Source organism: Mesoplodon densirostris, chromosome 11 (genome assembly GCF_025265405.1).
Source record: "Mesoplodon densirostris isolate mMesDen1 chromosome 11, mMesDen1 primary haplotype, whole genome shotgun sequence".
NCBI classification, from domain to species: Eukaryota; Metazoa; Chordata; class Mammalia; order Artiodactyla; family Ziphiidae; genus Mesoplodon; species Mesoplodon densirostris.
The window spans coordinates 11,342,630-11,368,302 of record NC_082671.1 but is presented as its reverse complement, the minus strand read 5'-3'; the positions used below and the strand labels follow the sequence as shown (position 1 = coordinate 11,368,302).

Below are 25,673 nucleotides of genomic sequence, written 5' to 3'. Positions count from 1 at the left end.
CTGCGTTGGGTCCTCGTTGCTGAGCGCAGGCTTTCTCTAGTTGCGGTGAGCGGGGCCTACTCTTCCTTGCAGTACGCAGGCTTCTCATCACAGTGGCTTCTCTTGTTGCGGAGCACGGGCTCCAGGTGCGCAGGCTTCAGTAGTGGCATGGGGGCTCAGTAGTTGTGGCTTGTGGGCTCTAGAGCGCAGGCTCAGTAGTTGCGGCGCATGGGCTTAGTTGCTCCGTGGCATGTGGAATCTTCCCAGACCAGGGCTCGAACCCGTGTCCCCTGCACTGGCAGTTGGATTCTTAACCACTGCACCACCAGGCACAGGGAAGTCTCAAGAATGCTTTTAAAGTCAATGAAGTTTGGTTAATCTGTTTCAAAATGCATGCTTTTTTTTTTTTAATTTAGTATCTACGGGAAGGCTATTTTCAAATACAGACTGAAAGAAAACTGAACTGATTTGGCTTTTTTTCATTAATTGAATTTAGATTAAGGCAAATGTTACCTCATCTAAAAAAAAGCTATAAAAAGCCAATCCTTCAGTTTTATAAAAATTTTTTTAAAAGATAAAAAGTTTGTAAATTTCCTTATAACTACTTTCAAGTGCTCCCAAAGCAATCACAATGATGAAGGAATCAACATATGGCATCTTCATTCTAAAACCTTAACAGTCTCTCCAACAAATGGTGCTGAGACAACTGTATATTCACATGCAAAAGAATTAAGCTGGACTTCTATCTCACACCATATTGAAAAATTAACTCAATAGATCAATGATCTAAATATAAGGCCTAAAACCATAGAACTCTTAGGGGACAACACAGGGCAAATCTTCATGACCTTCGATTTGGCAATGGATTGTTAGATACAGTACCCAAAGCATGAACAACAAAATTAAAAATAGATAAAATGGCCTTCCTCAAAATTAAAGTCTTTTGTACACCAAAGCACACTATCAAAAAAGTGAAAAAATCTACAGAATGGGAGAAATCTGTGTAATCATATATCTGATAAAGTTCTAGAATCCAGAATATATAAACAACTCTTACAATTCAACAACATAATGAAAGACAACTCAATTAAAACACAGGGAAGGGACATAAAGAGACATTTTTTCAAAGAAGACATATACAAATGGCCAACAAGCACATGAAAAGTTGCTCAATGTCATTAGTCATTAGGGAAATGTAAATCAAAACCACAATCAGATGCCACTTCACTAGGAAGGCTACAGTTTTCAAAAATGGAAAATAAAAAGTGTTGGCAAGACACAGAGAAATGGGAAACTTCATATACTATGGTGGTAATGTAAAATATTTCAGCCACTGTGGGAAACAATTTGTGGTTCCTCTAAAAGTTAAATATAGGGACTTCCCTGGTGGTCGAGTGGGTAAGACTCCGTGCTCCCAATGCAGGGGGCCTGGGTTGATCCCTGGTCAGGGAACTAGATCCCACATACATGATGCAGCTAAGGAAGTCAGCATGCCGCAACTAAGACCCGGCAACTAAGACCCGGCACAGCCGAAATAAATAAAAATAAATAAATAAATAATTTTTAAAATAAATAAAAGTTAAATATAGAATTACCATATGACCCGCAATTCCACTTCTAGGTATATACCCAAAACAACTGAAAACAGGTACTCAAATACATACTTGTACATGCATGTTTATAGTAGCACTGTTTGCAACAGCGAAAGGTAGAAACAAATATCCATCAATGGATAAATGGATAACAAATTGTGGTATACATATACAATGGAATATTATGCAGTCATAAAATGGAATGTACTGATACATGCTACAAGGTGGATGAACCTTGCAAACATTATGCTAGGTCAAAGAAGCCAGACACAAGAAGTCACACACTGTGTGCTTCCATTTATACGAAATATCCAGAGGAGGTAAATCCATAGAGACAGAATGCAGATTCATAGTTAACAGGGGCTGGTGGGAGGGGGTAATAGCGAGCAACCTGCTAATGCATTTGGAGTTTTCTTTTGGGGTGATAAAATGTTTTCTAACCAGACAGAGGTGGTAGTTTTACAACACTGTGAATGTACTAAATGCCTCTGAATTCTGACTTTAAAATGATTAATTTTATGTTATGTGAATTTCTCCTTAATTAAAAAAAAATCCTTACAGGTGATGGGCTACTGTACTAGATAGAGCCTGGACTAGGTGAGGACAGGTTCTACCATTATAGCTGTGTGACCTTGGGCACCTTACCAAGCAGCACCTGTGCTATTTCTTCATCTATAAAATAAAAAGTACAATGATACTTAATACAGTTACTGGAGGAAATAATTACGATAAACGTAAGTGAAAGTACTTTGTAAATCAAAATCAAAATAAAAGGTATTGTTGTTATTAACAGTAACTAGGGAATTCCCTGGCGGTCCGGGGGTTAGGACTTCGTGCTTTCACTGCCGAGGGTGCAGGTTCAATCCCTGGTCGGGGAACTAAGATCCCGCAAGCCGTGCAGTGCGGCCAAAAAAATAACTAGACTGGTACACTCTCACTTATTGACTGGATCTACTTTAAAATTTTTCCATGAATTTATCAGTTGCTCTTTATAGACCCCATGTATAATGCATTTCAATATTTAGAATCTAATGCCAGTGCACTTGCTTATTAGTGTATTACAAATGACATAAACATTTTATTTTATTTGAAGACACAGCAAGGAAAGTGGTCAACAGAAAGTCTACTTTAAGTCACTCTTCTAAAGATAAACTCTCCCATGTACTGTACTCACAGGAATTGCTGTTAGCGTCTGTCTTCCCAGCTTTCATGTGCCTGCTTGAGTTCTGCTGAGATTTGTTCTGCTCTTCTCCTGTGAGTAGGGCCTTTATTTCAGAAGGGATTTTCCCTTGGTCCATTGCCATGCACCACTGCTTGTACTGAAATATGTAAAATATATTTAAATAAAATTTTACTAGTCAGAGTTCAGCAGCCACAGGTGGAAATCCTAGACATAAGAACTCCCACAACTAGAGGTCAAAGTGGCTGCTGGGAATCCCACCTTCTGTTGTATTCCTGTTTATAACCTGGGACATGGATGAGGCCTGCTATGTTCAGAAGAGGGTGAAAAACTACTGCTGAATCTTCTTGTGATGTGCTGGAGTAGTGCTCAGATTAAAAAGGGCCCTCTGGCTAATAGAATATCTCCCCATGGAGTGCCACTCATTAGAATTCATCTCTTTTTGCTGACAGTCACATTATTATTTCTACTCCTAAAATAAATAATTTTGTAACTTCCTTTCTCTATTTCATAAATATTCACTAAACATCTACTTTCTACCAGAGTGTGTACTATGGACTTTGGGGGTATAAAAGACTAATCAGTCCAAAGATTATGTCCTCCAGTGGCTTACAGTGCAGAAGGTGAAAAATAATTTACAAGTCAAATTCAACGTATTAAAAAAAGTCTACTGAATAGTGTACATTTGGACTCTCTTCATGACCCAACTTACTTTTCTTACCTTCTAAAAAGCTGGGGGTAGCCTCTCCCAGTTTTGTAATGATCATGTTAGTATTAGCTCTCTCTTTTCCAACCTGTCACCTCCTCCCCTGAGCTCACAGTACTAATGGGGTTTCTATTCCCTTTTACCTATTCTTTTATGTGTCTACAGCTACTACCTAAAGTCTGAATGAATGAATGAATAAAACCAGGCCAAATAGTATCATACTATGCATATTGCTATATACTGTTATACTGCTTTTTCCACTTAGCAATATCTTGTGTCTTTCTACATCAGTAAATATACATGTGCACTGTGATTCTCATGGGCTGCAAAGTAGTCCAATACATGGATGTAGTATAATTTAACCAATCCCCTACTGTTGAATATTTTGGTTATTTTCAATTTATTTTTTCTTTCATAAACAATCCCTTAAAGAAATAGTCACTTTCCACTCCCACCAGCAATGTATGAAAATGCTTATTTGCCTATGTGCTGGCTAACAGATTAATATGCTTTCCCATGTTCGTCAACTGGATAGCTAAAAACTGGTATCTTCATGTTTTAATATAGCTTAGGTTGATTGCTTCATGCGTTTATTGACAGACTTTCTTACCATTTCCAGTTCCTCTCTGAGGGCACAAATGGCTCTTTCCCGACTGGATACCAACTCTTCCAAATACTGATATCTCAGTTTTTTTCTGGCCCGGCATTCTCTTGCACTCTGCCGGCTCCTCTCGAGTTTTGCCTTCAAGTCAATTTTGGCTGGCTTTCGACCACGTTTGCCGGGCTTCTTCACTTTACCTCCAACCACCTTCAGCAAGAGAGAGAAGCAGTTAATTTTGTTTCTAGTTCTGGGTCTAGGAAAGTGACTGCAGCTGCATATTAGCAAGGAAAACCTTTACAAATAACAAATAAATGGAGCCTGTGGAACTAAGAAAGCATAATCCCATCAAATGCCTTATGATTCTTTGCTTCATAATTTCTTTTTCTGATACTTTTGATACCATGAATGTGAGAGAAGAAATAGTATAAGTTTTCATTATTTCTTCAATAATAAACTTTTTTTAATAATAAACTTTACAGAGCTTAACAGTAAACTTTATGAACCATATGTAGCTAGATAGTAAAAAACTAAAAGATTGCCATTAAATATTTTGTTCACATAGAATTTTTATTGACTTAAGTAATAAGTAAAAAAAAATATTGAAAATTGTAAGTTCAGTATGATCTCAATCTTATAAAACAACACATAGAAGAAAGGATCATAAAAGGTCAGTGGCGGGGAGGAATCAAGATGGCAGTGTGGGAAGACGCGGAGTTAGCATCTCCCCACAACTAGGGCACCTGATGGCCGCTGGTGGGGGGAGACTCTGACCCCCAAGGAGACGGGAGGAACCCCAAAGTGAACCAGTAGGACATAGGGGGACCGAGGAGGTAGGAGAAGTGGAGGCCAGACAGGATCAGCGCCACTGAGGCCAGGGAGATCAGGAGAGGCAGGTGGGAGGGACTCTTCCAAGAAAAGCAGGAGAGGAGTGGAGGGCCATCACCCGGCCCACTCAGGCCCAGGGAGCCTGCTGGGCTCCCAGGTGAGGTCCCCTGCCCTCTGAGACTGGGGTGGGGGGTATGCCTGGGCCTTTTCTGTTCCTTGAGCCTAAGCCCCACTCCCAACAGCACCCAGGGCCTTTTCCAGCCCTGTGGGTCCTGAGCATTGGCCCCGCCTACCGCCCAAAACTCACCCTTGTTTAGGCCCCGCCCTCCACAGCCAAGACCCCCCCCCCTTTTTTTCCTTTCCCTCCTCCTCTCTTTTACTATTGTGGTACTGATATACCTACTGGTTATTGACATATCTAAATTTTTATTTTTACATTCTTTCTAACATATCTGTTAGTTTCTTAGTCTAATTTTATTTTTTACTTTATTATTTTTCTTTTTTCTTTTTCTTGCCACCCCACATGGCTTGCGGGATCTTGATTCGCGAGCCCGGGGTCAGGGGGAAGCTCCTGCGGTGGAAGCTCCGAGTCCAAACCACTGGACTAACAGAGAACCTCAGACCCCAGGGAATACTCATTGGAGTGAGGTCTCACAGAGTTCCTCATCTCAGCACCAAGACCCAGCTCTACCCAATAGCCTACAAACTCCAGTGTTGGAAGCCTCAGGCCAAACAACCAGTAAGATAAGAACACAATCCCACACCTTAAAAAAAAAAAAAATGAGTTGGCACAAAAATATGCCACAGATGAAGGAGCAAGGTAAAAACCTACAAGACCAAATAAATGAAGAGGAAATAGGCAATCTACCTGAAACAAAATTCAGAGTAACGATAGTAAAGATGATCCAGAATCTTGGAAATAGAATGGAAGCACAGATTGAGAAAATACAAGAAATGTTTAACAAAGATCTAGAAGAACTAAAGAACAAACACAGATGAACAACACAATAACTGAAATGAAAAATGCACTAGAAGGAATCAATAACAGAATAACTGAGGCAGAAGAACGAATAAATGAGCTGGAAGACAAAATGGTAGAAATAACTGCCGAGGAGCAGAGTAAAGAAAAAAGAATGAAAAGAATTGAAGGCAATCTCAGAGACCTCTGGGATAACACTAAATGCACCAACATTCGAATTATAGGGGTCCCAGAAGAAGAAGAGAAAAAGAAAGGGTCTAAGAAAATATTTGAAGAGATTATAGTTGAAAACTTCCCTAACATGGGAAAGGAAATGGTCACCCAAGTCCAGGAAGCACAGAGAGTCCCATACAGGATAAACCCTAGGAAAAATACACCAAGACACAAATTAATCGCAAAAACAAAAATTAAATTCAAAGAAAAAATATTAAAAGCAGCAAGGGAAAAACAAAAAAATAACATACAAAGGAATCCCCATAAGGTTATCAGCTGATTTTTTAGCAGAAACTCTGCAGGCCAGAGGGAGTGGCAGGATATACTTAAAGTGATGAAAGAGAAAAATATACAACCAAGATTACTCTACCCAGCAAGGATCTCATTCAGATTCGATGGAGAAGACAAAAGCTTTTCAGACAAGCAAAAGCTAAGAGAATTCAGCACCACCAAACCAGCTTTACAACAAATGCTGAAGAAACTTCTCTAAGCAGGAAACACAAGAGAAGAAAAAGACCCACAAAAACAAACCCAAAACAATTAAGTAAATGGTAATAGGAACGTACATATCAATAATAACCTTGAATGTAAATGGATTAAATGCCCCAACCAAAAGACACAGACTGGCTGAATGGATACAAAAACAAAAACCATATATATGCTGTTTACAAGAGACTCACTTCAGACCTAGGGACACATACAGACTGAAAGTGAACGGTTGGAAAAAGATACTCCAAGCAAATGGAAATCAAAAGAAAGCTGGAGTAGCAATACTCGTATCAGATAAAATAGACTTTAAAAAAGACTGTTACAAGAGATAAGGAGGGACACTACATAATGATCAAAGGATCAATCCAAGAAGATATAACAATTATAAATGTTTATGCACCCAGCACAGGAGCATGCCAATACATAAGGCAAATGCTAACAACCATGAAAGGAGAAATCGACAGTAACACAATAATAGTAGGGGACTTTAAAACCCCACTTACACCAATGGACAGATCATCCAAACAGAAAATAAATACAGAAACACAAGCTTTAAATGACACAACAGACCAGACAGATCTAATTGATACTAAATAACCAAGAGATCACTGAAGAAATCAAAGAAGAAATTTAAAAATACATAGAAACAAATGACAACAAAAACACGACTCCCCAAAACCTATGGGATGCAGCAAAAGCAGTTCTAAGAGGGAAGTTGATAGCAATTCAATCTCACCTCAAGAAACAAGAAAGATCTCAAATAAACAATCTAACCCTACACTTAAAACAACTAGAGAAAGAAGAACAAAGAAAATGCAAAGTCAGTAGAAGGAAAGAAACCATAAAGATCAGAGCAGAAGTAAATGAAACAGAAATGAAGAAAACAATAGCAAAGATCAATAAAACGAAAAGCTGGTTCTTTGAGAAGATAAACAAAACTGATAAACCCTTAACCAAACTCATCAAGAAAAAAACGGGAGAGGATGCAAATCAATAAAATTAGAAATGAAAAAGGAAAAATCACAACTAACACTTCAGAAATACAAAGGATTATAAGAGACTACGACAAACAAATATATGCCAATAAAATCGACAAACATGAAGAAATGGACAAATTCTTGGAAAGGTGCAATTTTCCAAGAGTGAACCAGGAAGAATTAGAAAATATAAACAGACCTATCACAAGTAATGAAATTGAAACTGTAATTAAAAATCTTCCAACAAACAAAAGCCCAGGACCAGATGGCTTCACAGGCGAATTCTATCAGACATTTAGAGAAGAGCTAACACCGATCCTTCTCAAACTCTTCCAAAATATAGCAGAGGGAGGAACACTCCCAAATTCATTCTATGAAGCCACCATCACCCTGATACCCAAACCAGAAAAAGATACCACAAAAAACCACAAAAAAAATTATAGACCAATATCACTGGTGAACATAGATGCAAAAATCCTGAACAAGATACTAGCAAACAGAATCCAACAGCACATTAAAAGGATCACACACCATGATCAAGTGGGATTTATCTCAGGGATGCAAGGATTCTTCCGTATATGCAAATCAATCAATGTGATGCACCACATGAACAAATTAAGGAATAAAAACCACATGATCATCTCAATAGATGCAGAAAAAGCTTTTGACAAAATTCAACACCCATTTATGATAAAAACTCTCCAGAAAATGGGCATAGAAAGACCCTATCTCAATATAATAAAGGCCATATATGACAAACCCACAGCAAGCATCATACTCAATGGTGAAAAACTGAAAGCATTTCCACTAGGATCAGGAACAAGACAAAGATATCCATCTCGCCACTCTTATTCAACATAGTTTTGGAAGACCCAGCCACAGCAGTCAGAGAAGAAAAAGAAGTAAAGGAATACAAATTGGAAAAGAAGACGTAAAACTGTCACTGTTTGCTGATGACATGATTCTATACATAGAAAATCCTAAAGATGCCACCAGAAAACTACTAGAACTAATCAATGAATTTGGTAAGGTTGCATGATACAAAATTAATGCAAAGAAATCTCTGGTATTCCTATACACCAGCAACAAAAAATCAGAAAGAGAAATTAAGGAAACACTCCCATTTACCACTGCAACAAAAAGAATAATATATCTAGGAATAAACCTGCTTAAGGAGGTGAAAGATTTGTACTCAGAAAACTATAAAACACTGATGAAAGAAATCAAAGATGACATAAACAGATGGAGAAATATACCATGTTCTTGGGTTGGAAGAATCAATATTATGAAAATGACTACATTACCCAAAGCAATCTACAGATTCAATGTAATCCCTATCAAACTACCAATGGCATTCTTCACAGAATTAGAACAAAAAATCTTACAATTTGTATGGAAACACAAAAGACCCCGAATAGCCAAAGCAATCTCGAGAAAGAAAAATGGAGTTGGAGGACTCCCTGACTTCAAACCATACCACAAAGCTACAGTAATCAAGACAGTATGGTACTGGCACAAAAACAGAAATATAGATCAATGGTACAGGACAGAATACCCAGAGATAAACCCATGCACATATATGGGCACCTAATTTACAACAAAGGAGGCAAGAACATACAATGGAGAAAAAGACAGCCTCTTCAGTAAGTGGTGCTGGGAAAACTGGACAGCTACATGTAAAAGAATGAAATTAGAACACTCCCTAACACCATACACAAAAATAAACTCCAAATGGATTAAAGACTTAAATGTAAGACAAGACACTATAATACTTTTAGAGGAAAACATAGGAAAAACACTCTTTGACATAAACCACAGCAAGATCTTTTTTGACCCACCTCCTAGAGTTACGGAAATAAAAACAAAAATAAACAAATGGGACTTAATTAAACTTAAAAGCTTTTGCACAGCAAAGGAAACCATAAACAAGACAGAAAGACAACCCTCAGAATGGGAGAAAATATTTGCAAATGAAACAGACAAAGGATTAATCTCCACAATATACAAACAGCTCATGGAACTCAATATCAAAAAAAAAAATCCAGTTAAAAATGGAGGAATATCTAAATAGACATTTTACCAAGGAAGACAGACAGATGGCCAAGAGGCACATGAAAAGATGCTCAACATCACTAATTATTAGAGAAATGCAAATCAAAACTACAATGAGGTATCACCTCACGCCGGTCAGAATGGCCATTATCAAAAAAGCTAGAAACGATAAATGCTGGAAAGGGTGTGGTGAAAAGGGAACCCTCCTACACTGTTGGTGGGAATGTAAACTGATACAGCCACTATGGAGAACAGTATGGAGGTTCCTTAAAAAACTAAAAATAGGGGCTTCCCTGGTGGCGCAGTGGTTGAGAGTCTGCCTGCCGATGCAGGGGACACGAGTTCGTGCCCCGGGCCGGGAAGATCCCACGTGCTGCAGAGCGGCTAGGCCTGTGAGCCATGGCTGCTGAGCCTGCGCGTCGGGAGCTTGTGCTCTGCAGCGGGAGAGGCCACAACAGTGAGAGGCCTGCATACCACAAAAAAAACCAAAACCAAACAAACAAAAAAACTAAAAATAGAACTACCATACGACCCAGCAATTCCACCCCTGGGCATATACTCTGAGAAAACTGTAATTCAAAAAGAGACATGCACCACAATGTTCACTGCAGCACTACTTACAATAGCCAGGACATGGAACCAACCTAGATATGCATCAACAGATGAATGGATGAAGAAGATGTGGCACATATATACAATGGAATGTTACTCAGCCAGAAAAAGAAATGAAACTGAGTTATTTGTAGTGAGGTGGATGGACCTAGAGTCTGTCATACAGAGTGAAGTAAGTCAGAAAAGAGAAAAACAAATACCGTACGCTAACACATATATATGGAATCTAAAAAAAAAAAAAAACAAAAAAAAAAAAACGAGTGGTACTGATGAACCTAGTTGCAGGGCAGGAATAAAGACGTAGACATAGAGAATAGACTTGATGACATGGGGTGGGAGGGCGAAGTGAGAGCAGCATCGACATATATACACTACCGAATGTAAAATAGTTGGCTGGTGGGAAGCAGCAGCGTAGCACAGGGAGATCGGCTCCGTTCTTTGCAATGACCTAGAGGGGTGGGATAGGAAGGATGGGAGGGAGGCTCAAGAGGGAGGGGATATGGAGACGTGTATGCATATGGCTGATTTGCTTTGTTGTGCAACAGAAAGTAACACGGTATTGGGAAGCAATTATACTCCAATAAAGATTAAAAAAAAAAAAAGGTCAGTGAGGATTTCTCTGATAGGTGTGATTATAAAAAGCTTTTTTCTCATCTGTATTTTTTAATGATTTTTAAATATTTACAATTAGAAAAACATAAAATTTGTATATAAAATTATGTGTATAAATAAGTAAATAAGAATCCTAAACAATTGGGCTATCAATTCCCTCTTCAAATTTGTTGAGCCCAAGGGAACACAAAGAAGTCCCTGCAATCTTCAGGATAACTGTCTCCTGCCTTTAGAAGTCTATAATTATAACCCTAGACTGTCTCAGGAGATTTCTACCTGCTCCCACTGGTGTCATAGACATCCTCTCAATATCCCTGTTACTCATTTACCTGCATAGGCACAGTTTTTTGGTGACTGCCAGAGTAATTTAATCTTCTTCACTGTTTAGCTTTGGAACCTCCCCAAGTTCTTATATAAGATGTAACTATGAGATAAAGATGATGAATTTTAAAATACATGAAACTGAACTTATACAGCAAATGAATTTCCTTTAAAGGAGTCACTTTGAAAGGGGTAAATTTATTCCAATGAATAAGCTTTCCTGGAAGCTGCTTTTGGAGCCAGTTTCTTACAAGCCACAACACAATATTACTTTCACCGTATTATTTTCGAATGATATGTTATTCTTTAAATTCCCAATCTGATGGTCCGCTTTGTTTATCTGACGAGGTTCCAAATGATGTCTAGGTCTTTCTGAAAATTACCCTCAGAGAATAAAAATGTCACTACTTTAGTATACTGAAAGGAATATTGTTGAGGCTTTAAAGGCAATTCTAAAAGAGAAGATGCAAAACTCAAACACTGGCAAATCACTGGAATAAATGTAGAAGTCTTACCAGGTAACAAAACTAAAAGGATCAAATCTCCATTTGGATATAAAAACTCTAATTTGTTTGTGTGTTTGGAATCACTATTAATACCATAAACCAACAATGCCCAGTACCCTATAAAGATCAGATCTTTACTCAGTATCATGGTTAGGTCAGGAAAACCAAACTTCAAATGTTAATCAGCTACATTTACCAGAAACTGTGTCATAACAAGACGGCTAACCACTGCATCTAGCATTTTATAGGATGGCTCTGAAATGAGACTGAATACTCTGAGGCTCTGGAAAAAAATCCTTTCCACCACCATCTTAAACACTAGCTGCTTCAGTACTACTCCCAAATTAGTTTTAATTTTCAAAAACTGGTCTTTCAAAGCTTTCCTATTCTGTATCATCACGTTTTGATTCCAATATAATAATATATACCTCAGGAAACTTTTTCAAAATCAAATATATGATTAGCACTTGAAGGATAACTAGTTGATCCAAATATTACTATGGGCTAAATTTTAAATTATACCTATATTATATCAACTGCACAATTTCAATAAAGTATTTTGAGATCACCCTAGATTAAAACAAAGTGTATTTGCTATTGATACAGTCTTTAAAAAGCAATATATTTATAGCCTAAACTCACATCTATAGTGAAATAAATGGTAATCACATCTATTCCTTATGTAGTAAAATGAGTCATCAGTCACATACCACTCACTATAATCCAATACCTTATATATTGCTGTTTTTAATTAATTCAGGAATGGCTGCCTTTGAGAAGCCAGCAAGAGGACAGAGTGTACTGCACAGACTTCACTGATTTTTTACACAAAGCTAGAATAGTCATAAAAATCAAACAAAAGGTATAACCCTTTGTTTAGTTTTCATGGTAGCAAAATATTTAAACTGGAATTATTCTATTCCTTTTTTTAAATTAGAAAGGCACAGTAAATGAATCCAGGGTTCCTGCATTTTATGTCATCTGTAAAATTATATTTAAGACCACATAACCACCACTTCTCTAGCTTAATTTTTCCTCAGTAATAGACTGAATTATTGGCTTTTGGTGTCAGCTAAAATCTGATTAGTGTGCCAGTTTTCAAGAGAGTGAAACACATCACAGGATTATTATAAATCTTAAGTAAAATAATGTATGAGAGCACTTTGTTAGAAAAAAAAGGGTATTATACAAATATAGGTTAGTATACTAGTTGCCTTAACAACTGAACTTTACATAAACCATAAAGACTGGGAAACGGATAAGGGAAGTTAATAAGAAATGAGGAACCAGGGGACTTCCCTGGTAGTCCAGTGGCTAAGACTCCACACTCCCAATGCAGGGGGCCCAGGTTCGATCCCTGGTCAGGGCACTAGATCCCACACGCATGCCACAACTAAGAGTTCGCATGCCACAACTAAAGATCCTGCATGCCGCAACTAAGACTCAGCGCAGCCAAAATACACTAATTAGTTAATTAAAAAAAAAAAGAAATACATGCTGTATTTTAAAAAAAGAAAAAAAAAAGAAATGAGGAACCAGAAACTAAAACTGAAATCAACCCCACAAATTCCTTAAATGTGCTGAGCCAAAAATTAGTCTTACCAATGTTTCTTAGAATTTTCATAAACTCAGTGATAACCACATTGTCCCCTTGCTCTCTCTTATTCTGTGAGGAAGTACATTAATGTGGCTAAATAAAAGTACTGATTTTTATGCACCAACACAAACGCCAAAAAGAAAACTATGAAAATAACCCCCCAATTTAACTTTTTTTCTGTTGTAGTTTTCTTTCTACCGACATAGGGCCACATGAAAATTTAAATAGCTGTTTTTGTAACATGGTACCTCTTTATCGGCTATCTATTTTACCTCCTCTTCCTCCCCAAAACACATTTGTGAGCTGCAGAGAAAAGGTCCTAAGGGAAACACTCACAAGGCCTGTCTCCCTAACCCACACCACCAAGAAAAGCAACCTGCCAGCCATTGATTTTGTCTTGCCCTGCACAGGGAACTTATTTCACAAAGGTAGGATATTAGAGATGTTAGATTTCAGCAGGGCCTCTGCAATTCTAAGTCTGTCTTCATTATATGTTAAAAAGGTCCTACTTTTCTGTTAACTATCTGTTTTTAACACTTTCTCCTTTGAGATAAGCTAAAACTAAAGGTCATGATTTTTAGAAAGTAAGCACCAAGGACTCTGTCATATTTTACCTTAGTACACAATAAGTCTTTAATAAATATGACAGACAAAACACAAAAGACATTCCTAAGTAGCCAATGAGTCATAGAAGACATCACAAGGGAAATAAGAAAAATACTTCGAGATGAATGAAAATGAAAACACAGTATACCAAAACTTTATGAGATACAGCTTAAGCAGTGCTCAGAAGTAGCCATAAACACCTAAATGAAGAAAGATTTTAAAATCAATAACCTAACTTTCTACCCTAAGAAACTAGAAAAAGAAGAGTAAATTAAACCTAAAACAAGTAGATGGAAAGAAATAATAAATATCAGACTAGAGATAAATAAAACAGAGAATGGGAAAACAACAGGGAAAAAAATATCAATAAAACCAAAAGTTGGTCCTTCAAAAAGACCGACAAAATTGACACACCATTAGCTAGACTGACCAAGAGAAAACATTCAAAATCCTAAACTCAAGACTGAAAGGGAAGACATCACTATTACCTTTACCAAAGTAAAAATGGTTTCACGGGAATATTATGAAAAATTGCCAAAAAACTAGATAACCTAGTTGAAATGGACAAATGAAATGGACAAATTTCTAGAAAGACACAAAGTAGCAAGATTGACTCAAGAAGAAATAGAAAATCTAAAAAGACCTATGACAAATAAAGAGACTGAAAGAGTAATAAAAAAATTTCCCATAAAGACAAGTCCAGGTGACTTCACTGGTAAATTACCAAACATTTAATAAATTAACACTAATTCTTTAAAATCTCTTCCAAAAAGTGGAAGAGGAAAGAACATTTCCCAATTCATCCTATGAGCCAGTATTAGCCTAATACCCAAACCAAAGATATCATAAGAAAACTATAGACCAGTATGCCTCACGAATATAGATGGAAAAATCTTCAATAAAATACTAGCAGACTAAATCTAACAGCATATAAAGAGGACTATCTACCATAACTATGTGATTTATCCCAGGAATAAAGGTTGGTCTAACAACTGAAAATCAATTACTGTAATACACCATATCAAAAGGAAAAAGGACAAAAATTACATGTTCATCTCAATAGACTCAGAAAAAGCACTTGACAAAATCCAACACCCTGGGGTTTCCCTGGTGGCACAGTGGTTAAGAATCTGCCTGCCAAAGCAGTGGACATAGGTTCGAGTCCTGGGGTCCGGGAAGATCCCACATGCTGCGGAGCAACTAAGCCCGTGTGCCACAACTACTGAAGCCCGCATGCCTAGAGTCCATGCTCTGCAACAGGAGAAGATACCACAATGAGAAGCCCATGCACCACAACGAAGAGTAACCCCCACTTGCCGCAACTAGAGAAAGCCTGCGCGCAGCAACGAAGACCCAATGCCAATTTAAAAAAAAAATCCAACACCCTTATATGATTTTAAAAAAACCAAAACACTTGAAAAACTAGGAATAGAAGGGAAACTCTTCAACCTGGTAAAGGGCATCTATGAAAAAAACCACAGCTAACATCATTTAAAGGTGAAAGATTGAATACTTTCCCTCAAAGATCAGAAACAAAACAAGGATTTTTGTCTTCTCTTGTCACTTCTATTCAACATTGTACTGGAGGTTCTAGCCACAGCAATTAGGCAAGAAAAAGAAAGAGAAGGCATTCAGATTACAAAGGAAAAAGTAAAACTATTTCTATTTGAAGATGATATGATCTTATATATAAAAAACCCTAAGGAATCCACAAAAAAACTATTAGCGCTCATAAATGAGTTGAACAAAGTTGCAAGACACAAGGTCAATATACAAAAATCAGTTGTGTTTCTATATACAATGAACAAGCTGAAAATGAAATTATGAAAACATTCCATTTAGAATATCATCAAAAAGAATAAAATACTTAGGAATAAACTTAATAAAAGAAGTGCAGGGACTTCCCTGGTGGTCCAGTGGTTAAGAATCTGCCTTCCAATGCAGTGAACATGGGTTTGATTCCTGGTCAGGGAACTAAGATCCCAAATGCTACGGGGTAGCTAAGCCCGCGCGCCTCAACTACAGAGCCCATGCGCTCTGGAGCCTGCACACCACAACTAGAGAGCCTGCGTGCCACAACTAGAGAAAAGCCCATGCACCGCAACGAATACTGCATGCCGCAACAAAGATCCCACGTGCCACAACTAAGACCCAACTCAGCCTAAAATTAAAAAAAAAAAAAAAGTGCAAGACATATACTGAAAGCCACAAAAATCACTGTAAGAAATTAAAGAAGACCTAATAAAAAGAAAGACATTCCATGTTAATGGATTGGTAGACTTAATATTGTTAAGATGACAATATTCCCCCAATTGATCTACAGATTCAACACAATTCCTATCAAAATTCCAGCTGACGTTTTGCAGAAATTGACAAGATAATCCTAAAATTCATATGGAAATACAATGGACCCAAAAAAGCCAAAGCAATCTTGAAAAAGAACAAAGATGAAGGACTCACACTTTCTGATTTCAAAACTTATTAGCTACACTAATCAAGATAGTGTGGTACTGGCACAAGGACTGACATACAATACAGATCAATGGAAAAGAATTGAGAATCCAGAAATAAACCTTTACATTTACGGTCAGTTGATTTTCAACAAGGTGCCAAAACAATAGAGAAATGAGGAAAGAATAGTCATTTCAATAAACAGTGCTGGAACAACTAGATATCTACAAAGAAGAATTAAGTTGCACTCCAACAACATGCCATACACAAAGATTAACTCAAAACAGAACAAAGGTCTGAATGTAAGAGAGACAACTATAAAACTCTTAGAGGAAAACACACGAATACATCTTTGTGACCTTGGATTAGGCAATGGTTTCTTAGGTATGACCTCACAAGCAACAAAAGAAAAATTAACTTTGACTTCACAAAATTAAAAATGTTCTGCTTCAAAGGACACCATCAAGGTGAAAAGACAATCCACTGAAGGGGAGAAAATATTTGTAAATCATAGATATGATAAGGGACTAACATCCAGAATATATAAAGAACACTCACAACTCAACAATAAAAAGATAAATAATCCAATTAGAATGTGGGCAAAGTATCTGAATAGACATTTCTCCAAAGAAGATATACAAATGGCCAATAAGCATATGAAAAAATGCTTAACATCATTAGTCATTAGGGAAATGTGAATCAGAATCATGAGATACCACTTTAAACCCACGAGGATGGCTATATAATCAAAAAGACAGCCAAGAACAAGAACTGGTATAGATGTGGAGAAATGGAACCCTCATACATTGCTGTTGGGAATGTAAAATGGTGGCCACTTTGGAAAACAGTTTGGCAGTTCCTCCAAAATATTAAACACAGAATTACCATATGACTCAGCAATTCTAATTCTAGGTGTATCCCCAAAAGAAATGAAAACATATGTCACATAAGAACTTGTACACAGATGTTCAGAGCACCATTGTTCATGATAGCTAAAAAATGGAAACAACCCAAATATCTATCAACTGATGAATGGATAACAAAATGCGGTATATCCATACAATGGAATATTATTCAGCCATAAAAAGGAATGGAGTACTGATACATGGTACAACATGGATGAACCTTGAAAACATTATGCCAAGTGAAAGAAGCCAAATACAAAAGGCCACATACTATATGATTCCATGTACATGGAATGTCTAGAATAGGCAATCTATAGCAACAGAAAGTAGATTAGTGGTTGCTTAAGGCTGGAAGGAGAAGGAGATAATAGGGACTGCTAAAGTTTTTGTTTTGTTTTTAATTAATAGACTTTGTTTTTTAGAGCTGTTTTCAGTTCACAGGAAAATTCAGCAGAAAGTACAGAGTTCCCATATATCCCCTCTCTCTCTGCCTGCACAGTTTCACCTATTAACATCTTGCATTAGTGTGGTACATTTGTTACAACTGATGAACCCCATGTTGATATATTATTAAGAAGTCAAGTCCATAGTTTACTTAAGGGTTCACTCTTTGTGTTGTACAATTGTATGGGTTTTGACAAAGGCATCGTGTCATATATCTACCATTAGAGTATAATACAGAATATTTTCACTGCCCTAAAAATCCCCTGCTCTCTACCTATTCCTCCCTCCCTCTCCCGTGAAACCTTGGCAACCACTGACCTTTATTACTCTACAGTTCTGCCTTTTCCAGAATGTCATATAGTTGGAGACATATAGTACGTAGCCTTTTCAAACTGGCTTCTTTCACTTAGCAATTTGCATTTAAGTTCCCTCCCACCTTTTTGTAGCTTAATAGCTCGTTTCTTTCTATTGCTAAATAATATGAATAACATTCCATTATATAACAGTTTGGTTATAAGGGTTTCTTTTGGGGTGATGAAAATGTTCTGGAATTAGATAGTGGTGATCATTGTACAACTGTGTGAATACACTAAAAAATCACAGAATTATATACTTGCAAAGGATGAATTTTATGGTATGGGCTATTTTAAAAAATGACATGAACCTTAGAGAGCAGAAAGAATAGCAGCAAAGAAAGAATCAAGGCGGCACAGAGACACAAGCAGATGAGAAAGAACACGAGGGAGGGGAGAGGTCAGGCATAAAGCTCCTAATTTATGAGTTTCAAACGGCTGAGAATTAAGATAAAACTACTGCATTTAGCCAAGAGGGAGTTCCTGATGCCACAGGCTCCCCAGTCAACGGGTTGAACGTCTGTGGAAAGAAGGGGTGTGACTGTAGATGCACGGCCCTTTAGGGGCTTCTTCAAATGAGGAGGACTCCAGTGTCCAGATGAAATCCTATTCCAAAGATTCTTGGATTTTACTTCGGCTTTTTAGGAACAAACAACAAAAACAAATTCAGAGCTAAACCTGGGCGTGCAGGGAGCAAGCGCTCACTGTGGGCGAGGCCTCCAGCGAGGCTTCCACGTGTCAGGCTCATGTTATTTCACACCAGGGGAGGTAAACACTGTTGTCCTCATCTTCTTCAGGTAAAGAGGGGAAAATTAATTTCTTTATTTAACAACCATTTATTGAACACTCACTTTGCCCCAAACACTGTCAAACTCTAGGAATATTAATGTAAGAAGATAGGGTCCTTCTCTTTAATATATTTATTAGACTTCTGAAATGCAGCAGACATGAAATAAACACCATTATAAAGGGCAGGATATCAGTACATACAGGAGTGCTGCTGGGAGAGGGATGCACACACACACACACACACACACACACACACACACACACACACAGATAAGCATAGTGATCTCTTTATTTCATGGATATAAAATCTAGATAGAACCCAAGTCCCCTGATGAGCATCACAGCAACTGACTCAAGATGCTCAGTTGTCACAAGATGACTCACTATCATCAAGCGTGACTATTTCCCTTCTAGATTCCTAGGTAGGACTCATTAACCTGAACATATAACTCCCTGAAAAGGCTCTAAAACTGACAGATGCTTTAAATGCAGCGCTATATTAATGCTATATAGTCATTCGTTTAATGACTGGATTCATTTAATCCAGCTCACTGTGACATCAGTCACTTGATGGAGGGCAGCGGTGAGGAGGCTAACTAACAAATGTTTTCATTTTATGCATCTCTGAAATTTCCCTCTGCTATTGCGACCCTCTGTGCCCACCCACTGAAGTCATGCCAGTTTGTTCCTTTACAACAGGTCTGATTTAGCTCTTCTTCTTTATTCCTACTACCTACATTGCTACCCTACTTACAGAGTATTGCCGTGGGTTTCCCAGTGGGTCTCCCTCCCATCCCTCCTTTTCCATCCTTACTTCCCTGGTTAATCTATCTTGCAAAGAACTGCCAAGTTAGCCTTTCTTTTCAGCTTATTAAAATAACTTTAGTGTATTTTTCTTTTCATTGTGAAAAAGTAATACCTGATCATTATAGAAAGAACAAACTGTAACGGCCCTTTGGCCATGTCACGCTCCAGCTCAAGGGAAGGCCTCTGGCTCAGCACTGCTTACCAGGTCACCAAATCCAGAATACTGACTTCCTGTAGCTGCTGTAACAACCACCACGAAGCTGGTGGCTTAAAACAACAGAAATGTACTCTCTCTGTTCTGGAGGCCAGAAAGCTGGCAGGGCTGCTGCACTCCCTCCAGAGGCCCTAGGGGAGAAGCCACCCTTCGCCTCTTCCGGCTGCTGGCAGCTGTGAGCATTCCTTCCTTTGTGGCCACGTGGATCCAACCTCTGCCTCTGTGGTCACACTGCCTCCACAACTGTCTGTCAAACCCCCCTCTGCCTCACTCTTAGGAGGACACTTGCCATTGGATTTAGGGCTCACCCAGAGAACCCAGGGTAAATTCCTCCTCTCAAATACTTAACTAAATCACATTTGGGGCCATATAATATTCACTCTTTTACCATATAAGGGGATATTTACCGGTTCCATTAGCACATGGATGTATCTTTTGAGCAGCCACCATTCAGCCCACTACATCCACGCTCCTGCTCACCGAGCCAATTTTCTCTTTCGTTTTTCCCAACAAGTCATGCCTGTGTCCTTGGGGAGCTCACCCCACGCCCTGCACTCCTCCCTATACTCACCATTTCTCTAAACGCTCCCTCTCCACCCCCGCCCCTGCCGCCCGATCCAAACCTGCAAATATTATGCTCCCTTTGGTTAGGGCCAGCCCTGGCCCTCTTTCTGTGAAGCTCTTGCTGACAGTCACCTTCTGTCCACACATTATTTTTCGTCTCCGAATCTCTGGAACATATTGTCACCATCACGCTGAATTTACACGGTATACTGGTTATTTTTAGTGGCCTCACAGATTTAAGTTCTATCTCCTCCAAGTGATGTGCGCACCACAGGCACAGAAGCTGTGTTTTCTATTCCAATCCCCACTGTATCTGGCCCAGAGCCAGGCATTTAAAAGGCATTTATTAAAAGACTGATAATTGGATGAATAAATGCAAAGAAAAATTAGCAATATTTTGCAATTTAATTTAAATTGGTATTACTATGACCACCACTACCACCAGCTTATAGAAGTAGATAAAAAGAAAAAGAAAACCAAACCTCTCTCATAAGGGATATAAAATCTCAAAAACCAATCAATAACTCTTATTATTTTACCACCCTTTTAGCACTTATTTACATCCTAATGCTCTAATTCTTTTTTTTTAATATATTTATTTATTTATGGCTGTGTTGGGTCTTCATTGCTGGGCACAGGCTTTCTCTAGTCGCAGCGAGTGGGGGCTACTCTTCGTTGCGGTGCGCGGGCTTCTCATTGTGGTGGCTTCTCTTGTTGTGGAGCACGGGCTCTAGGCGCGCGGGCTTCAGCAGTTGTGGCACGTGGGCTCAGTAGTTGTGGCTCGTGGGCTCTAGAGTGCAGGCTCAGTAGTGGCTCACGGGCTTAGTTGCTCTGTGGCATGTGGGATCTTCCCGGACCAGGGCTCAAACCCATGTCCCCTGCATTGGCAGGCGGATTCTTAACCACTGCGCCACCAGGGAGATCCCCTAATGCTCTAATTCTTAAGGCAACCCGTAAAAGTTTCAAGTTGTTAAGTCTAAGAGAATTAGTGCAGTTACATGAAGTGGCAGCGTCAGCCCCAGCTAAGAAGGAAAATAGCAGGAAAGCTTTTTTCACTTTTCTTTTGAAAACATAAAGTGAAACGTTATCTGCCATCGATTAAAGAAAAATAAGATAGATATGGATGCGGCCAGCCACTGCTCTTTACCACTTTAAAGAAAAAAAACAAGCAGCTATACTTTCATTTGGTGTTAAGGCTCCCGTAACTTCCTTCACAGCTGTTGGTTAGGCTTCTTCTCTTTTCTTATTTACCAGATCTTCAGAAAGAGAGAAAGTCCAATCACATCTTCCTGCTGCTAACCCTTCTGCCAGTTTTTCTCATCAACAGAGGAGAAACAAGATAAAGCAGGCATTTCTGACTGTTAACTCCTGCCTCTCCTCTCCCAACCCCTAATCCTCCCTTTCCCCAGCTATTACTGTTTGAAGCTAAATATAATACTACATGTATTTTAGCAATGCCCCAAACTGTTACAAACTGACTCAGTAAGAGTGGCCTACAGGCATATCTCATTTTATCGTGCTTCACTTTACTGCATTTTTTTACAAACTGAAGGTTTATGGCAACCCTGCATTGTCAGATGATGGCTGGCATTTTTTTGCAGTAAAGTATTATTTAAGTAGGGTATGCACTTTTTTTTAGACATAATGCTATTGTATACTTCATCGACTACAGTATAATGTAGACATAACTTTTATGTGTACTAGGAAACCAAAACATTCATGTGACTTGCTTTATTACATATTTGCTTTACTGCAGTAGTCTGGAAATGAACCCGCAGTATCTCTGAGAGGTCGGCCTGTCTACTTACCTGTCTCTGCTTCTTACCACCCACTCTTCCTCAACCGCTACATTTCGGCTTCTGCTCCATCACTCTGTTGAAACTTCTCATGCGAGGTTCATAAACAATCTCCTGTTTTTGAAGTCCAATGGATACTTTTTCACTACTTACTTTAGATGGAATAAAAACCTTTTTTTTCTGGTTCTCCTGTATCACTAACCTCTCCTTTTCAGTTTATTTTGCTGAGTCATATTCCTTGGCCTCTTCTGATCATTTTAAAGTTTTCCAGGGTTCTGTCTCTTTAGCTCTCTCTTCTGTCCACCTTCTTCATCCTTCAAGGATTTTATGCATGCTGCATCAACCACAACCTACCTTGTAATGGTCTCTAGCATGGTCTTCAGCTCAGGCCTTTCTTCTGAGCAATCTAACCAAGCTGGTGAGGAGTCACAGAGGACCAGCATTTATTTTGAACCCATTATGTACTAAGTTTTTTTTAATACATATATAATGCTTAATTCTCACACTAACTCAATAAGGCTTTATTAACACATCCAATTTATAGGTAAAGAAATACAGTTCTGAAAAGATTAAAATAATTGGCCAACATAAACCATAGCAATATTTTCTTAGATTGGTCTCCCAAGGCAAAAGAAATAAAAGCAAAAATAAACAAATGGCACCTAATCAAACTTTAAAGCTTTTGCACAGCAAAGGAAACCATCAACAAAAAAGACAACCTACAGAATGGGAGAAAATATTTGCAAACAATGCGAATGACAAGGGGTTAATATCCAAAATATTAAACAGCTCATACAACTCAATACCGAATAAACAAAAACCCAATTAACAAGTGGGCAGAAGACCTAAATAGACATTTCTCCAAAGAAGACATACAGATGGCCAACAAGCACATGAAAAGATGTTCAACATCGCTTATTATTAGAGAAATGCAAATCAAAACCACAATGAGGTATCACCCCACATCTGTCAGAATGGCTATCATCAAAAAGTCTACACATAGTAAATACTGGAGAGGGTGTGGAGAAAAGGAAATCCTCCTACACTGTTGGTGGGAATGTAAATTGATACAGCCACTATGGAGAACAGTATGGAGGTTCCTTAAAAAAACAAAAATAGAAGTACCATATGATCTGGCAACCCCCCTCCTGGGTATATATCTGGAAAAGAGGAAAACTCTAATTCAAAAAGATATATGCGGGGCTTCCCTGGTGGCGCAGTGGTTGAGAGTCTGCCTGCCGATGCAGGGGACACGGGTTCGTGCCCCGGTCTGGGAGGATCCCACATGCCGCGGAGCGGCTGGGCCTGTGAGCCATGGCTGCTGAGCGGGCGCGTCCGGAGCCTGTGCTCCGCAGCGGGAGAGGCCACAACAGTGAGAGGCCCGCATACCACAAAAAAAAAAAAAAAAAAAAAAAAAAAAGATATATGCACCCCAGTGTTCACAGCAGTACTATGGCAGTCCACAGCCAAGACATGGAAACAACCCACGTGCCCATTAACAGACTACTGGCTTAAGAAGATGCAGTATATATATATATACATACAATGGGATATTACTCAGCCATAAAAAAGAATGAAATATTGCCATTTGCAGCAACATGGATGGACCTAGAGAATATTATACTTAGCGAAGTAAGTCAGACCAAGACAAATATTATATGATATCACTTAATGTGGAATCAAAAAATAATACAAATTAACCTATATACAGAACAGAAACAGACTCACAGACATAGAAAACAAATTTATGATTACCAAATGGGAAAGGGAGGGGGGTAGGGATAAATTAGGATTATGGGATTATCAGATACATGCTACTATACACAAAATAGGTAAGCAACAGGGATTTACTGTATAGCACAGGGAACCATATTCAATACCTTGTAATAACCTATAATGTAAAATAATCTGAAATGTATATATAACTAAATCACTTTGCTGTACACCTGAAACTAATACAGTACTGTAAATCAACTACAGTTCAATTAAAAAATAATAATCTGTCCAAAATCATAATAGCTTAAAGTGGTGGAAATCAGATTTGAACGCTGGTTATATGCCAAAATCTATGTTCCTTCCTAACTGGACCATCTGCCTCTAGTCTTGTTCCAGTTCCTACATCTTTACCCTACTCCAGTCTCCAAATAGCCATGAACATTTTTTTTGAAAACACAAATCTGATATTATCACCTTTGCTTTAAAATCCTTTAATAGCTCCTCAACAACTATGGTGCCTTGGTTTTCAAACAAAATTCAAATTCCCAGGCCCTGTTCCCCAAAATTCTGATTCAGTCTTCTTTATTTCACACTTTGAAAAATACTGGCCCAAATTTCTGAGCTTAACTTGCCAAGCAAATCATGATCTGGCTCCTGATTAGCCTTCCATCCTTATCTCTGACCACACCTCTACTTGTGCCTTATGCTCTAGCTCAGGGATCAGTAAACTCCAGCCCAACTGGCAAGCCAAAGCCAGCCTGTTGCCTGTTTGGGGAAATAAAGTTTTATCAGAACACAACCACATCCATTCATTACATTCTGCCTACAGTTGCTTTCACGCTGCAGTGGTAGAGGTAAGTGCAACAGAGATCGATCACATGGCCCACACATATTTACTATCTGCCCCTTTAAAGAAAATTCCCCAATTCCTGCTCTAGCTTGTACCAAAATACTTATTTCCCAGTGCAATATGCTTTAGTATCGGATATTCCCTCTTTCCCATTTTCTGAGGGACTCCTATTCTTCCTTACAGATTATTCCTACTGTGTGAACCCATGTCTGACATACCCAGTTAGGCATCCATTCTTAGTGCCCCCAAAGACTGCCCTCATTTCTTACCTCACCACGTTGTAATTATTTTTCTGTATGTCTGTCTAGCCCACTGACACACAAGCTCCTGAGAATACTTATAAACTCTTACCTGTCTTTGTATCTCTAGCACAGTGCCTCGTATTACATACATATTAGGTGTCCAACAAATGTTTGACGATGAATGAATAAATGAACAAACTTTTAGGAAAATCTTAAAGAGCAAAACATTCTGAATAAGGTTATTTAAACTTAGATTTCAGCTGATATCTGTAGAGGTACCCTAGTTAAAAGGTACCCGTAGCCTGCGCAGGTAAGGAAGGCGCATTTAAACCATGACTATCTACTGTCTGGTTTGGTAAACGAGCTGGCTCTTCTGTCTTGCTATCATGGAAAGCATGGGCAGAGCAGGAGGACAGAAAAGGCAGAAAGTCTCCGGGCTCCGTGGCACTGCCCAAGGAGGGTAGTTCCAACTATAGCAAAGGATGGCTAAAGGGCCAACAGGAGGGACTTCGGGGGCCAAAGGACAGCTCTGGGACTGTCAAAGAGATTTTTGGCCAGGTTAAAATTTTTGTGAGAACCAGCAGTACTCAGAACAACTGAATGGAACAAATGACCTAAGGGGTGAGGAAGGTATGAGAAACCTCATTTTCAAATAATCACGTGGAGCACAGGTGGAAAGGAAGTATGCAGGAGGA

At 38.6% G+C, this 25,673-nt stretch overlaps 1 protein-coding gene across 2 annotated transcripts in view; it reads right to left on the bottom strand.

The window, feature by feature from the left end:
• CREBL2 (cAMP responsive element binding protein like 2) overlaps nucleotides 1-25,673 on the bottom strand; it is a 30,654-nt gene that overhangs the window by 1,239 nt on the left and 3,742 nt on the right. The window contains exons 2-4 of one of the 2 annotated variants that reach the window (XM_060113091.1): nucleotides 4,068-4,265; nucleotides 2,746-2,890; nucleotides 2-330 (exon numbers count right to left, since the gene is read on the bottom strand). In XM_060113091.1, coding sequence (XP_059969074.1) covers nucleotides 290-330; nucleotides 2,746-2,890; nucleotides 4,068-4,265 — 384 coding nt within the window. In that variant the 3' untranslated portion in view covers nucleotides 2-289. Of the gene's footprint in view, nucleotide 1; nucleotides 331-2,745; nucleotides 2,891-4,067; nucleotides 4,266-25,673 lie in introns of those variants that run through there. The other variant, XM_060113092.1, reaches the window with a different exon arrangement.